The 17,134-nt window shown below is 45.8% G+C and overlaps 1 protein-coding gene across 8 annotated transcripts in view; it reads left to right on the forward strand.

Moving 5' to 3' along the window:
• OXNAD1 (oxidoreductase NAD binding domain containing 1) overlaps positions 1–15,844 on the forward strand; it is a 44,298-nt gene extending 28,454 nt beyond the window's left edge. For all 8 annotated transcript variants that reach the window (XM_018053112.1, XM_005675727.3, XM_005675726.3 and 5 more), the window contains 4 exons: positions 5,084–5,225; positions 13,517–13,759; positions 14,497–14,605; positions 15,282–15,844. In XM_018053112.1, the coding sequence (XP_017908601.1) occupies positions 5,084–5,225; positions 13,517–13,759; positions 14,497–14,605; positions 15,282–15,436 (649 nt within the window). In that variant the 3' untranslated portion in view covers positions 15,437–15,844. The remainder of the gene's footprint in view (positions 1–5,083; positions 5,226–13,516; positions 13,760–14,496; positions 14,606–15,281) is intronic.

Here is a 17,134-nt window from a genome sequence, read left to right on the forward strand (position 1 = left end):
ACCCACCCCCCAGCAGATTTTTTAAAAAATAAAATGCGGTAGCTTTCTATTTCCCTGATAACATCAGGATCACATGTTGGAGCTACACAGGTGTCTGCGCTAAGCACGAGCACTTCCAGATGCATCTCAGGTGACGCTGCCTTCTCTCTCCCAAGCGGATTCTTTCATGCTAGTGGTCAGTCGTGTCTGATTCTGCAACTCTCTGAACTGTGGCGTACCCGGCTCCCCTGTTCATGGCATTCTATGGGCAAGAATACTGGAGTGGGTTGCCATTTCCTCCTCCAGGGGATCTCCCTGACCCAGGGATTGGGTCAGACCCAGGGGGTCTTCTGTGTCCCCTTTATTTCAGGGAGATTCTTTGCCTGCTGAGCCATGAGTTAACCTTCCTCCCATGAGGGAGGTGAGGGCAGGACCCAAGACAGATGCGTCTTCACCGCCAGCACCGGCCCCTGCGCCTGTACATGGCCGGCAGACGGGCTGGCTGGCTGTGCCAAGTCGGGCGGCTGAGCGTGGGGATCTCAGGGTGACGCAGGGTCCCTCGGCTGCGGCCCGTGAGCCCGCTGCGTGCTGGGCCCTGGGGCGGGGCGAGGCTGTCTGTGCCACGCGGACGCGGAAGCGGAAGCGGACGCGGACACGCGCGCTCCGCTGCAGCGGGGCCCTGTCCCTCTGCTCTTCATGCACTCGCTGTGAAGGACGGCATTTTTAACGGTGTGTGCGGGAGTGTGTGTGTGTGTCTAAAACTCACGCTTTCTTGGAAAGATGTCTCACTAAATATGTGTTGTGATATCTTCTTGAGCCTATTCAGATGCGGTTCTTCTGCAGCGTTTCATGAAGGAGCCCTTCTCCCTAAAGGTGGAGGGTTTCCAGAGTTCCTAGAGAAGAGGGATTCCCCCTCAGGTACCGGAGAAAAAGGTCTCTATCAACATCAAGCAGCAGAGGGTGCTATAGTTCAGGAAATAAAGCAGCAAAATTAGCTCAGAGATTAGTTTTTTTTTAAACAGACGCTGTAGAAATGCCATTCACCTCTTCTCTGAAAGCATATAGCAGCGGTGTTAGTAAGTGCTAACTATCGTCTTTTAAAATTTGTATCTTGTCTGAAATGGAAGGGAAATTATTCATGGGAAAGAAGGAAGTAAATACAGGCAGAAATAACCTGGGGACCTTTTCTGGAGCACTTCCTGCCCAGAACTTGTTTTCTAAGACTAAAAAATGACCAGGTACCTAAGGCCAGAGTTGAGAAGAGAACAGCTTCTAAGGCTATAGATCAGATCAGGAGAGGATAGCGAGTGCTTTTTTCTCCCGAGGGCGGGGGATGAGACTGTCGCCTTTTTTTCATTATACTGTCTGTCCTTCGAAGGCTGAGGATCAGCTCTAATGGATACATGAGTTTCCTGGACGTGGGGATGGGAATTTTCTGTGGTCTCGGTAGTAAATTTCTCTTTCCTTGGTATGTGACTAGATTTATTGCATTTCCTAGAACCCTCACCCAAAAAAAGTTTGTGGCGTGCAGTTATTGAGGGCTTGAAACTCACAAGAGTTCTCCACTCCAGGAGAGTGCTTAGAAGCGAAGAAGGCAACGTGAGACTGTCAGAATTTAGGAGGCTGCATCAGCCTATTCAATGCCAGCAAGAGAGTTTTTGTTGGTTCTTTTTCACATTTAGGAAACTCTTTTATCAAGATAAATGTATCATAAAATTCACCATTTAAAAGGTACAGTTCAGTGATTTCCAGTATATTCACAGAATTGAATTCACAGTATATTGTAGAATTATGCGGTGATCAGCCAGTCAACTTTCAGCACATGCTTGCCATCCCAGAAGGAAGCTCTGCCCTGACTGTCATTCACTCCCCATCCTCACCCGTGGGCACCCGCTCTTCTAGTTCCTGTCTTCCATGGGTTTCCTGTTCGGGACACGCTGTGTCAGTGGTATTCTGTAGTGTGTGGTCTTTTTCGTGACCAGCTTCCTGCACTTCTCTCAGTTCTCTGACTTCCCTGGGGGCTCAGACGGTAAAGCCTCTGTCTACAGTGCGGGAGACCCGGGTTCAATCCCTGGGTCGGGAAGATCTCCTGGAGAAGGCAATGGCACCCCACTCCAGTACTCTTGCCTGGAAAATCCTGTGGGCACCGGGGCCTGGCAGGGGGTCGCAGAGTGGGACACGGCTGAGCGACGTCCCTTCTTCCACTTCACGCGGTTTCACTGCTCATCTGCCTGTGGCGTGCTTCAGAACTTCATTCCGTCCTGCGAACGTGCCGCCTTTGTTTACCTGTTCATCAGTTGGAGAACATTTAGCTTGTTTGGAACTTTTAGGCTGTTACCAGTAATGCTGCTGTGAACATTCATGTGCATATTTTTAAGGGGATATATATTTTCTTTTTTCTTGAGTATATACCTCAGAGTAGAAGTGCTGTCACATCTTAACATTTTCAGGCACTGCCAAATTGTTCTTTAAAGTAGCAAGGCCATGTTACGTTCCCGTCAGCAGTGTACAAAGGTTCCAGTGTCTCCCGATCCCCACTGACACTCGCCGTTGTCGTCTTGATCAGCCATGCGTCCAGGTGAGAGTGACCTAACGGCTCATTGTGATTTTAATGCGCATTTCCCTAATGACAGATGAGGTTGAGCGATTTTTCATGTACTTACTATCCATTTATGTATCTTCTTTGGAGAAATGTTTGTAAAGTCCTTTGCCCACTTTTGAAATGTGATTTTATTATCTGTGTGTCTGTGCTGGGTCTTTGTTGCTGTGTGGCCTGCTCTCTAGTTTCGGGGAGCAGGCGCTACCAGGTGTGGTCTCTCATTGCTGAGGCTTCTCTGCTTGTGGAGCGCAGGCTCCAGCTGTGTGGCTCCGGAGCTGTGGCTCCCAGGCCCTAGAGCAGGGCCCAGAGTTTTGACACTCAGGCTGAGTTGCTCCTTTCCCAGACCAGCGGCTCCTGCACTGGCAGCCAGGTCCTTTTCCACCGAGCCACCAGGGAAGCCCCCTTTACCCATGTTTTGAGTCTTCTTTTTATTACTATATTCTGTATATAAATTACTTGTTAGATACATGATGCAGAAATATTTTCTCCCGTTCCTAGGGTCACCTTTACCTGTCCTGACGGCGGGTGCTACACACAAGTGTGCGGCACAGAAGTTTCCGTTTAATGCAGTCGAGTTTCTCCAGTTTCTCTTTGACCTTTGTGTTCTAGTGTCATTTCTGAGTAACTGGCCGTGAAGAGCCGCTCCTGTGTAAGTCTGGGTTTATAATTTTAATGTTTATATTTAGGTCTGTGGTCTAATCAGAGTTAACGTTTATATATGGTATAAGGTAGGAGTCCAGCTGTATTCTTTCCCAGTTACTATCCACTTGTCCTAGCACTGTTTTTTTTAATTGAAGTATAGTTGGTTTTCAGTGTTGCCTTAGTTTCTGGTGGACAGCACAGTGATTCAGTTATGTGTGTGTGTGTTTATTCTTTTTCAGATTCTTTTCCTTTATAGATTATTATAAAACCATCACCACTTACTGAAAGACCCTTCTTCTGCATTAAATTGTGTTGGTAGCCTTGTTGGAAATCAGTTGACCATAAAACTAAGTTTATTTTTTGGTTCTTAGTCTTTTGCCTTTGATACCTGCCTGTCCTAACACCAGTACCACAGTGTCGTCATTACTGTGACTTAAAACAATTTTCAAACCAGAAGGTGCGAATCCTCCAAATTTATTCTTCTTTTTAAAGATTATTTTGGTGATTCTAGGCTCCTTGAATTTCATATCAGTTTTATGATCAACTTATCAAAGAAACCAGCTTGGGTTTGACAGGCATTGTATTAAATCCATAGATCAATTTGGGAACTATCGCCATCTTAATAATATTAAGTCTTCCAGCCCATGAATATAAGAAGCCTTTCTGTTTATTCAGATCTTCTCTCTGTTTATTTAGATCTCTTTGATTTTTTTTCAATAATGTAGTTTTTAGTGTATAAGTCTTACACTTCTTTTGTGAAGTTTATTCCCAATTATTTTATTATTTATTATAAATAGGACTTTTTCTTAATTTTACAGTTAGACTGTTCATTGCTTTATTATTTATTTTATATTCTGCAACTTTATTTGAAGTTGTTCATTAATTCTCATATATTTATAGCAAACTCATTAGGATTTTCTGCATATAGTGTCATGTCATCTGCAGCTTCTTACTCTTTAATCCGGATGCCTCTCATTTCATTTTCTTGCTTAATTGCCTTGGCTAGAATGTCTGGCACAGTGTTGAGCAGACTTGGTCAGAGCGGACACCTTTGTCTTGTCTCTCTTCTCAGGTGGGGAATTTTCAGCCTTTTAGGGTTAGATGTGATTAGACATTTTGTAGTTGTCTTTATCAGGCTGAGGGAATTACCATTTATTCCTGGTTTGTTGAGTGTGTCTATTATGTAAGGGCGTTGGATTTTGGCAAATGCCGTTTTTGCATCTGTTGAGATGATCACGTAGATTTTGTCCTTTATTGTGTTAAGTGGTTTAAGTCATTGATGATTCTCATATGTTGAACCAATATTCCTGAGAATTGTGCATCTGTATTCATAAGGGATGTTGATCTGTAGTTTAGTGATATCTTTGTCTGGCTTTAGTATTAGAATAATACTGACATGGTAGAGTGAAGTGGAAAGGGTTTTTTTCTGTGTGGGGGGGAAGTATTTGTGAAAGATAAGCATTAATTCTTCTTCAGATGTTTAACAGAGTTCACCTCTGCTGCCATCTGGACTTACCCTTATGGGAAATTTTTAAATTATACTAATTCAGTCCATTTATTATGGATCTGTTCAGATTTTCTGTTTCTTCTAGAGTCCAGTTTGGTAGTTTGTGTTTTTCTAGGAATGCATCCATTTCATCTGAGTTAGCCATTTTTTTGTCTTACAGTTATTCATAGAATTCCTTTATAATTTTTTTTTTTTGGTGAAGTTGGTGATAATGTCCCATCTTTCATTCTTGATTTTAGTAATTATATTTTTCTCCTTTTTTCTTAGTCATTCTAGCTAAAATTTTGTCGGTTGTGTTTACCTTGCACTTTAAAAATTGCATTAACGATAGTCGATTTATTTGCCTTTCCTTTTAGGGTTGATTTTTTTATCCCAGGAGTCTCTGTGGTTGGTGGGTTCTCAATATGCTCCAGCCCTAGGCTGCTGGAACAAGAGAGAATGATAGAGCTGGCAGTGAAACATACAAACCACCCTCCTGCTCTCTGGATCCACAATCAGGTGAGCAAACCTCTGTTTAAACTTGGAGATCTGGGCTCTCTGCCTCTCGCAAAATTCAGCTCACTTAATCCACCTAAGGAACCTAGGCTTGGGTGCAAAGGGTACACGCTCACAGAGAGCTCCCTTCCGTCCAGAATTAGATTCCAGAAGGGGTACAGGAGCAGCATATTTGTTTATTTTTTACTTTTTGGCCGTGCCACGTGGCGTGTGGGGTCCCAGCTCGCCAACCAGGGACAGAACCTGCACCCCACGCAGTGGAGGATGGGGTCTTAACCCGGGGCCACCAAGGAGGTCCCCAAGAAGCAGGGTCGTGTTGGTGCACTAAAGGATGATGCAAAGATACCCTGGGGTCGGGAAACTCCTCCTGGGTCCCCAAGCGGTATTCAGTGGGATCCTGCTATAGAATTAAGGCATTTTACTTTATATGTAAGTTGTTGAAAATGGGCTCTCTGGGTGTCTTGTCAGTGGTAATTCTATTAATCAGATTATTTTGTCCTCACTGTCCCAAGTGAAGGGAATTAAGCTACCGTTCTCTCATTATTTGGGGGGGAAACAATCTCTGATTACACACTTGTCCTGCCCAGACCTGAACTCTGCTAACCCTGTGGTGCGGTCGCCTCTCTATTTCAGTCTCTGGAAAGCTCTTCACTCATGAGTCTGAGACGGAGTCCACGTTTTTTGCTAATAACTCATGGTTCACCGTGGGACTCAGCACAGCCCTATGCTGCTCCTTACTACCTACTAGAATTCTGATAACAAAGAGTGAGCTCAGGAAAGATTTGTCGTCTTGATTTTTGATCCTTGTCTTTTTTTTTTTTTACTGCCATCCCCTTCATTTCTAGGGTGTGCCTTCTCTACTTATCAACAATCTCCATCCCATCCCAGGCACTTTCTTCTCTTCTTTACTAGAAAGGAGAATGGGGGTGTGCCTGCTCAGTCCTTAAATCTTGTCTGACTCTATGCGACCCCATGGCGTGTAGCCCACCCACCAGGCTCCCCTGTCCATGGGATTTTCTAGGCAAGAGTACTGGAGTAGGTTGCCATTTCCTCCTCCAGGGGATGTTCCTGACCCAGGGACTGAACCCAGATATCCTGCATTAGCAGGCGAATTCTTTACCACTGAGCCACCTGGGGACACAAAACAGAGTGTGCTGTATTGTAAATATTGTAGATACAGACAGACTGATTTTGAAATTTATATGGAAAAGAAAAGAAACTAGGATGGCAAAAGCAGTTTTGAAAAAGAAGCCTAAAGTGTGAGGAATCACATGGCTCAAATTTAAGATTAAAATAAGGCTACAATAATCAGTGCAGTGTCGTATTGGTGAAGGAGTAGGCATAGAGATCAAAGGGACAAATTAAAGCATTCAGAAGTAGACTGACACGTACAGCCTTTTGAACTTTGACAGAGGTGCTAAAGAAACTCAACGGAGAAGCAGTGACCTTTTCAACAAACTGTGCTGAGTAGTTGTCTGTCCATATGCAAAAATAAAACAGAGAACCCTGACCTAGATCTCACACTTTATATTCAAAATTAAAATATGTTGAAGGTGTAAGGTCCAAAATGTAACCCTAGAAGGTTTAGAAGACATAGGAAATACTTTGAACAGCAGGGCAGGCAGATAGTTATTAGACATGACACAGAAAGCAAGATCCACAAAAGGAAAGATTTATGTATCGAATTTAATCAAAACTAAAAATTTCTTTCCTACAAAATACACTATTAACAGAAATTTAAAAAACAAGCCACAGCCTAGGAGAAAGTGGTTGCAAATTAGATATCCAACAAAGGACTTGCATCCAAAATGTATAAAGAACTCAAAAGGCAGCAAAAAGAAAACAAACCTAATTTTTAAATGGACAGAGGATTAAACACTTTCCTAAAAGGATATAAGGATGACAGATAAGTGGCGAAATGACAGTCCACATCATCCATCACCAGGGAAGTGCAGGTTAGAGCCACACCTGGTGGGCTGCGCCTGCAGGCCGACCATAGCAGGTGGTGCCGGTGGCGCGGAGCAGCTGGAACTCTCACGTTGCTTATAGTGCCAGCAGGGCTGCAAGGCTGCAGCCGTCCCGGGAAGCGTCTCCGCAGTCTCATGTGCAAGCAGTACACACTTGACCGTAACACCTAGCAGTGTGACTCCTGGGTATTCATTCTAGAGAAACAAAAGAATTGTTCATACAGAAATCTGAACGGGAGTGCTGATAGCAGTTCTATTCATGGTCCTCGAAACCTGGAAGCAATGCGAACGTCCCTCAGCAGGCAAGTGGGTTAGGAGCTGTGACGCGTTCATACGGCGCACAGGCAGACCTTGCCGTGCTGTGTTCCACTTTGCTACACTTTACGGATGATTGTGTTCTTGGGGATGACAGAGGATGAGGCGGCTGGATGGCATCACTGACTTGATGGACATGGGTTTGAGTGGACTCCGGGAGTTGGTGATGGGCAGGGAGGCCTGGCATGCTGCGGTTCACGGGGTCGCTAAGAGTCGGACATGACTGAGCAACTGAACTGAACTGATAATTGAATGTTTGTGGCAACCCTGCGCTGTTAGATGGTTGTTAGCATTTTTTTTAGGTTTTATAAGGTTTTCTATGAAGAAATATTTTTATTAATGTAATCTACAACATTGTATGGGTTTCAGATGTACAGCAGTGACTCAGCTATTCATAAGTGCGTGTGCGTTCTTTCTCAGACTCCTTTCCATTATAGGCTATTATAAGGTATTGAACGTAGTTCCTGCGCCGTGTTGTAGGTCCTCGGTGTTTACTGTCTTAGTCATAGTAGCACATGGATGTTAATCCCAAACTCCTCATTTCTCTCTCCCCTGCTTTCCCCTTTGGTGACTGTAAGTTTGTTCTGTATGTCTGAGAGTCTATTTCTGTTTCGTAAATACATTTTTTGTATCCTCTTTTGGACTTCATATGTGGTACATGATATTTGTCTTTCTCTCTGACTGACCTCACTTACTATGGCGCTCTCCAAGTCCATCCCTGAAGCTTCACACGGCATCTTCCGTTCTTTCCTGAGGCTGAGTGGTACTCGGTTGCATTTGTGTAGCGCCTCTTCTTTATATATTTTATATATTTTTATAAATTTATAAATTATATATAAATTTATATATTTTTGAGGGACAGCTCGGCTGTTCCCGTGTCTTGGCGACTATGAATACTGCTGCTGTGAACATCGGCGCCTGTATCTTTCCAAATTAGTTTTTCTCTAGATGTGCCCAGGACTGGGGTTGCAGGGTCATATGGGAGCACTAGTCTTAGTGTTTTAAGGGCCTTCCATGCTTTTCTCCATAGTGGCTGTATCAGTTTATATTCCCACCAAAACCCTCTTTAGTATTTCTTATTTGTAGACTTTTTGAAGATGGTCATTCTGACGGGAGTGAGGTGAGGTGGTTCCTCATTGTAGTTTTTTGATTCGCATTTCTCCAGTAATCCATGCTATGGAGTGTCTTTTCCTGGGCCTGTAGGCCATCTGGATGTCTTCTTTGGAGAAATGTCTGTTTAGGTCTTCTGCCCATGTTTTAATTTTTTTTCCCTTTTTTATATTAAGCTTTATGAGCTGTTTGTATATTTTGGAAATTAAACCCTTGTTGGTAGCAGCATTTGCAAATGTTTTCCTGTAGTCTTTTTGTTTATGTTTTCCTTTGCTATGCAAAGGAAAGCTCTTAAGTTTAATTAGGTCCTATTTTTTTATTTTCGTTTTTTATTTCCATTACTCTAGGAGATAGATCCAAGAAAATATTGCTGTGATTTCTGTCAAAGAGTAGCCTATATTTTCCTCTAGTTTTATAGTATCTGGTCTTAACATTTAGGTATTTCATCCATTTTGAGGTTTTATTTTTCTGTACGGTGTTAGAGAATGTTCTTATTTCATTCTTTTACATACAGCTGTCCAGTTTTCCCAGCACCACTTTAGTCAAGAGTCTGTCTTTTCTCCACTGTGTATTTTTGCCTCCTTTGTCATCGATTAATTGGCCATAAGTGTGGATTTATTTCTGGGCTTACTGACCTTTTCCTTTGATCTATCTGTCTATGCCAGTACAAAACTGTTTTGATTGCTATAGCTTAGTATTGATAGTATAAAGTATTTTAAAATTAACCTGTGCACTTTTTTTTAAGACAGAATGCTGTGGCACACTTAAAAGACTAAAGTATAGTGTAAGCATGACTTCTATTCTCACTGGGAAACCGAACAGTAGCTGTGATCTTCCATGTGGCCCAGCGATAAAGAACCTGGCTGCCAGTGCAGGAGATGCAGCTGTGATCCCTGAGTCAGGAAGACCCCCTGGAGAAGGGAATGGTGACCCACTCCAGTATTCTTGCTGGGAACATTCCATGGACAGGGAAGCCTGGCGGGCTACAGTCCATGGGGTCACAAAGAGTCCAGCATGACTGAACATGCTCAAGCAAGCACGCTTGATTTCAGTACTTCATGGCAGTGGTCTGGAACCAAGTCCGCAGTACTTCCCAGGTCTGCCTGTATTTGTTATTCAGTGGTAAAAACAGATCAGCTGTTGGTGCACACAGCAACGCAGGTGACCCTCGGGGGCGCTGTGTTGCGTGAAAGAAGCCAGTCTCCTTCATGCTCCAGTCTGGAAGACAGAAATACAGCGATAAACCAGATCAGTGCTCGGTGGGGTCAAGCGGGGAAGGGTGGGAGCAGAGAGGGCTAGCAGAGTGGAGTCTGGGGGCTAACGGGACTGTTCGGTGTCTTGGTGTTGGTGGTAGCTGCACTTCTCTATGTTTGTGTTAAAATTCATTGAACTGTGTAACAAAAAGAAAAGCGAAACTGTTACTGGAAGATAATTTTAAAATCTAAAAGATTTCTAAACCTACAGCAGCATAAAAAATGTATTCTTAGGTTTTACACGGCACATTGTGTCAGTTTAGACACATCTCCAGCTGCTTGCCTTAGCGTTTCCATTGTAAGTGTATCTTGTCACATTTTTTCCCTGCAACCTTCTGTGTCCTTCATTTGGTGTGGCCTCGGCTACCTCATTGCTTTTTAGATTCTCTGTGGATTTTCCCCTGTTGCTATCTCCAGAATGTATCCTGAGCTGATAACACATACCCTGGGGGCAGGAGCGGCAGGGGCGCCCTGTGCCCTGAGCTCTGTTAGAAGGAGCTCAGCCACCCTGGCCCATAGTGCCATGTGCCGCCTCCAGCCACCCACGTGACCTGAACCTGGTCCTGGTCCATAGCTCCCTGCTTGGTTTCATGGCTCATTGACGTTTCAATGAAGGAACTTATTCTAAGAGGCTGTAGAAAATCTCCACGTGGCATTGCTAGAATGCACATCCTGATTGTGGAGCCTGCTCCACTCTGCCCAGTGGGAGTTGCAGGCAGCCTTTATGAAGTCAGGTTTTTCTTGGAACCGTTCTCACGTGGCTGTTTTCCTCCTGAGGATTTGTCTTATTAAGCTATTAGAGTGGACAATAGAGGCACGTGAGTGTCTGGGTGGCAGCAGGCTGCTCTGCTGGGACGTGGAAACGTCTTCCTTTATCGTATCTACTTTGGCTCAGGCTCCTGGCAGCGTAAAGGGTTCTAGACAGCTATTGTGTGCTGGGCTCCAGTTGCTGTGAAAAAGTGGTTTATTTCACAAGTAGAAAATCTACACCCAAATTAGATACATGGCCGTGTAATCGGAGGTAATGTCCCGTTACGTGCTTGTGTTTTATGCTCTACAGTGCTTTTGAGTCCCATGTTCCTGCTACCCTGGCGGTTTTCATTGATCAACAAAAGACAAAGATGGCTTTTGATTCTTTCCAGATGCCAGCAAATTAGGAGATAGATCTCCTGAAGATCATCTTGTCACGAAAGAGACGACAGGCTGCTTGAGTATTTTCTTTCCCTGGGGCACGTTTTCTTGCCAACTTTAGGGTTGAAAATACTCTGGTTTCTAAAAACGATAACCTAAAGGCTTTGCTTGTTGTCATCACTAAGCACGCTGCAGGTGACCATTGGGTAAAGTGTCTTCTCTCCTGTTTCTTAGCCTCTTTTACTCCTCGATTCTTACAGATAGAGAAATATATATAAATATATATAAATATATATAAATATATATAAAGAGAGAGGCAAGCAAGAAGGGGAGGGGGTTAGACAGGGATTAACTCCCCTGTCGTCCTGAGGTCGAGCCTCTGCAGATTTCTGTTTTCGAGACTTGTAAGGAAGGAGTATTGTAAAAGCATGTGGTAGCCGGTGTCGCAGTTCCTAGGTTTTAGTTATGCCCCCACTGACTTGATGGACATGAGTCTGAGTGAACTCCGGGAGTTGGTGATGGACAGGGAGGCCTGGCGTGCTGCGATTCATGGGGTTGCAAAGAGTCGGACACGACTGAGCGACTGAACTGAACTGAATGGAATGTGCCCTTGCCGCTGATTTCTTCTGTCAAAAATGAAAACTCACTTATCATCCTTCATGTAAAAATCTCCTATATATTTAAAATAGTTCAGTTCAGTCGCTCAGTCGTGTCTCTTTGCGACCCCATGAATCACAGCACACCAGGCCTCCCTGTCCATCACCAACTCCCAGAGTTCACTCAAACTCACCTCCATCGAGTCGGTGATGGCATCCAGCCATCTCATCCTCTGTCGTGCCCTTCTCCTCCTGCCCCTAATCCCTCCCAGCATCAGGGTCTTTTCCAGTGAGTCAACTCTTCACATGAGGTGGCCAAAATATTGGAGTTTCAGCTTTAACATCAATCCTTCCAAAGAACACCCAGGACTGACTTCCTTTAGGATGGACTGCTTGGATCTCCTTGCAGTCTAAGGGACTCTCAAGAGTCTTCTCCAACACCACAGCTCAAAGGCATCAATTCTTCGGTGCTCAGCTTTCTTCACAGTCCAACTCTCACATCCATACATGACCACTGGAAAAACCATAGTCTTGACTAGACAGACCTTTGTTGGCAAAGTAATGTCTCTGCTTTTTAATATGCTGTCTATAGTACAAAGTATAATACAAAGGAGAAGCAAAGGAAAGTGATCCATAATCAGACTGTGCTTCAGCACAGAAATGGTGAGTGACGTGAAAGTCCCTCAGTCATGTCTGACTCTTTGCGACCCCATGGACTATACACTCCATGGGATTCTCCAGGCCAGAATACTGGAGTGGGCAGCCTTTCCCTTCTTCAGGGGATCTTCCCAGCCCACGGATTGAACCCAGGTGTCCTGCATTGCAGGGGGATTCTTGAGCAGCTGAGCCACCAGGGAAGCCCAGGAACTAGAAGGTAGCCTGAGGCAGTCGGTCAGGCTTCTGCTCCTGCACGTCTGCAAATGCAGATGGAGCACCGCTGTCGCCTGGCGACAGGACCACCCATGCGTGCTGCACTCTCGGGTCTGGTTTTCTAGAACAGTGAACATGCTTGGTAAAGTTCTGGACACACCACCACACGGTCTACATGGTTGTAACATTCTGGAAAATTCAGGTGACAGTAGATCCATGCAAATACTCCTTTCAGTTTTTTTTATAAAATGAGTTAGGGTCTAGTCTTGGATCCTTGCGAACTGGTTTCACCTCCATGAACGTCCCGTGGGTCGTTCAGAAAGACATCATGCAGGGCAGCCTGTGTGCGTTGCAGATCACAGTGTGCTGTCAGACCGGCTCTCTGACTTTAAAAAGTCCTCATTTGTTGTATCTGCTGATTCTGGTGGTGTACCTGCCCCCCGGATGGCTGGCATCAAACTACCTGCAGAAACTGGCCCACGGAACTCCTGCAGGTTTAGCCGTCTGCTTAGTAGGAGCAGCTTTGGGACACCCCTGAGTTCACATCCGGCATCTCGGGTCCCCTCAGATCACGGTTACACCCTCCAGTATGCCCCCCTTGGGGCAGCGTGCCCCCCCTGGAGAGCCAGCGCATGCAGCTCTGACGGTCACCCTGGTGTAAATGTCCTCACCCGGGAGCAGCCCCTTTGCCTACAGCGGTGGGAGTGGTCCTTACCTCCTGCTTCCAGGCTGTCCCCTGGGCCCAGGGCCTCTCTGCACAAGCCAGCTAGTTCATCACCCAGAAAGTCAGCACGTGGCAGAGTCCCTGAGGTAGGCCTCCTTGTCTCCATCCGGCGTGGCTGTGCCGCGTGCGTCACGAAGGCGGACGTGCAACAGCCTGGGTGACAGGCGAGTGGAATCAGTTCATGGCCCTGCAGCCACTGTGAGTGAGTGAAGATGGGCCTAGAAACTGATAGGTGCGCCGGGGGCGGACACTCAGCCTTACTGCGGGCGAGTGTTTGGTGTAAGGCCTTTGCCACAGAGGACTGAAGGCTCTTCTCTGTCCCCCGCAGTGCACCCTGGACTCCGAGGTGGCTGTGAGAGTCGGGGGGGAGTTCTTCTTTGACCCGCAGCCTGCGGACGCCTCCAGAAACCTCGTGTTGATCGCGGGAGGCGTCGGGATTAACCCCCTGCTTTCCATCCTGCGGCACGCAGCTGACCTCCTCAGAGAGCGGGCAAGCAGAGGACGGGGGTATGAGATGGGGACAGTCAGACTGCTCTACAGCGCGAAGGACACCAGCGAGCTTCTCTTCAAGGTAGGGAGCAGTGTGCATCTCATTTAGCTGGGCGTGAGCAGGCTTGTGCACGGGCCTTTCTTCTCTCCATTCGCTCTTCTCTCCAACAGTTCAAACCAGAGGCCTTAAGTGAGAATTAACCAACACATCCTATCCTGCCCAGAACTATTAAAAAGCTAGTGCTAAGGAGCTCCCAGTGCAGTGATAGAAGATGGCAGGTCTGGTGGGCTTGAGTCTGGAGGTGGGTGAGCAGAAAATTCAGCCTGCCTCCGGGGCTCCCCAGAGGGTCAAGAGGCCTACGAGTAGGTGTGACCCAGCTCAGTACGTGAAATCCCCATCGGCTGCATCTGCAGGAACTAAGTCCATCTGACAGGAGAAGGCTGTCGCTCTGGGTAGCCCTGCAGCTGCAAGGATGAACAACAGAAGAGAAACAGTTAAAAGACACAACTGTGGTCAGGAAACTGCTGCTTAATTGCCCACGCCTGAGAGAGAAGAAAAAAGCAAAAACTCCTGGAGAGTTAGTAATATACTTGTTAGCATATTCAGATTTCAATTAAAGGCAGATAGCCCCCCCCTCCCCCCACTCAGATTGCTCTGGCCTGCCCGGCTACAAACAATGCCTCTCTTAAGTGGAGAGCTGAGCGCGGACGTGTGCAGAATTGGCAGTGGAGCTTCGGCGTCCGGGCGGGGGGTGGGGGGTGCACATCTGTTTTGATTTTTTAAAATTGTTGTGTGACCAAATACATTTGACATTCCAGAAAAATATCCTCGATCTAGTAAATGAATTTCCTGAGAAGATTGCCTGCAGTTTGCATGTTACAAAACAGACTACACAAATCACTGCAGACCTCAGACCATACATCACGGGTGAGTCTCCTAAAAGGTATTTTGACTGTCTCCATGCCGTTACCGTCTGGATGTACCAGTTGGTCGAGGGTAAATGCTTTATTGTTGGGATTTGCTGGGTGGGAATGTCACTACCTGGGGGATTGAGAGATGATTCATCATGGAAACATAAGGAGAGATTAGTTGGGTTCACTTATTATATACAGATCTCCTGCTGCCTATATTAAAAATTTATTTTCTGCATTTTTTAAGGGGACCTTTGCGTCATTGCTGTAATATGCATACAGAGAATTTATCCTCCGGCTTTGACTGAATCAGTTCCATTTGCCATTAATAGTCATTTAAATTTCTCGTGGTTTCCCCTCCTGGAAGGATTTCTCAGAAAGCAGTCTAGTTACTTTGCTGAAGGCAGTTTTGAATCTGTCCCAAAGACCAGCACGCTGCCCGGCCCTGTCTGGAGAGTGCGTGGTGACCGGCTGCCCGCGTCGCTCGCTGTGGCTTCAGGAAGCCTGGAGACACGCTCTCGGCTGGGGTCCGGCCTGGACACCTGCAGAAGCCAGTGCGTGGATGACTCGGGGCGCAACCTCTGGGCCCAGTTATTGAAAATAAACTCTGTTGCCAAGTTGTGGTCAGTGCTTCCTCCTTTCAGTACAAACACATCTGGCTCAACTTGGTGTTTATTCTGTGTTTTCGGCAGAAGGAAGAATAACGCAGAAGGAGATAAGAGATCACATTTCGAAAGAGACCTTGTTCTACATTTGTGGTCCACCTCCCATGACAGACTTCTTCTCCACGGAGCTGGAGAGCAGCCATGTCCCCAGAGAGCACATCTGCTTTGAGAAGTGGTGGTAGGGGCAGGTGGGGCCTGGAGAAGGAGGCAGACGAGGTCCGTAAAGCTCACACATAGGACGCTCTGCGGTTCGGCCCATGATTTTCCTCTGCCCACTCTCCTCTTAAGGCTGTGGACTCTGCCCAGTTGGAGAAACAAGTAAAATCAGCTGACAGTTAAATGATAAACTTGTTGCAAAAACTTCATTAATTAAACTTATTTTTACTGCATTGACTTTCTCTTATGAATAACTGATTATCTCATGGTGTACCTTGAATTGGTCAATACATATTTTCTCTTCTTTTAAGGGAAAAAAGACACATCCTTCAGCCATATGAAACCACAGTTTTGTGTGTGAAATGCAGGCTCTTTAAATTATTTGACAGCCACCTATGTATCTTTTGTTGAATAAACGTAAATGTAATTTCATTTGAAATGGTTTCTGTTTAATGTCTTAGTTTTCCTTCTTGTGGCCTGCAGCCTCGTTTCTTCAGACCATTAAAAGTTAGGTTTGGAAATAGAAAGCTGTTAGGAAAACTGCTTTAGGGTATTGAACATCCAGCTTATTTGTTTCTGTTAATGAATATCCTAAGTATGTATCCTGACTGTGAGTTTCTTCTCAGATGAAACCTTTTCTGAGGCCCATGACTTGGCTGGCTGTCTCAGCACTCCACGTGGGAGGCGGCTTCTCTTTCAGGACCAAGGTGACTATGAGTGCTGCGTTCTCTGTGATTCTGCCCTCAGTGGCTGAGCTTGATGGGCTGTAGAAGTGTGCTCAGGATTGATCAGGGGGTGCAAAACTGATTCCAAGGCCTGCTGCTCTGCCTTGTATTTCATTCTTTGGCCAGGGTTGTTCCTGGCACCACGGCTATTGAGTGGCTGAAAGAGAGCAGCTACCATTTAAGCTCCTGCTAAGCCTGGGGTCAGGAGGCGGTCCCCAGAATGGGTAGAGAGAGTTGAGAGCCTTGTCCAAGGCTGCTCTGGTGGAACTGCTAGGAAAGAGACTATACTCTTTAACTTGTGTAGATTTTTAAAAATCTGAGAAATGTCCCCAGGCTTAGGCCAGGCCCTCCTTTCTGTGACAAGGACCGCGGCTGGCTTCTTAGAGAACCTCATGAGGTGCATGGGGTCTGGGAAGAGAGGCAGACCAGCGTGGAGGTGCAGGGACCATGGAGAGTCCAGTCCGCAGCTGAGGAGAGAGGGCAGGGGCCCTTTCTCCTCTCCGGGGCAGGTCTCGGGGACTCCAGGGCATAAACGCATTTTCCATCTGTGGGGCCCCGTGATGGCTGGCATCACCACGCTAGCCTCGACTAGGACATTTTGAATTTTGTTATGTTTTAAGCAGAGATCATTGGTCAGCTATTTCAATCCCAGATTCGATTTCACTAGGAGCAGAGAAGAACTGAAGAGTCTCTTGATGAAAGTGAAAGAGGAGAGTGAAAAAGTTGGCTTAAAGCTCAACATTCAGAGAACTAAGATCATGGCATCCGGTCCCATTGCTTCATGGCAAATAGATGGAGAAACAGTGGAAACAGTGAGAGACTTTATTTTGGGCTCCAAAATCGCTGTAGATGGCGACTGCAGCCATGAAATTAAAAGACACTCCTTGGAAGAAAAGTTAGGACTAACCTAGACAGCATATTAAAAAGCAGAGATGTTACTTTACTAACAAAGGTCCGTGTAGTCAAAGCTATGATTTTTCCAGTAGTCATGTATGGATG

The sequence above is a fragment of the Capra hircus genome, chromosome 1 (genome assembly GCF_001704415.2).
Source record: "Capra hircus breed San Clemente chromosome 1, ASM170441v1, whole genome shotgun sequence".
In the NCBI taxonomy this organism is placed as follows: Eukaryota; Metazoa; Chordata; class Mammalia; order Artiodactyla; family Bovidae; genus Capra; species Capra hircus.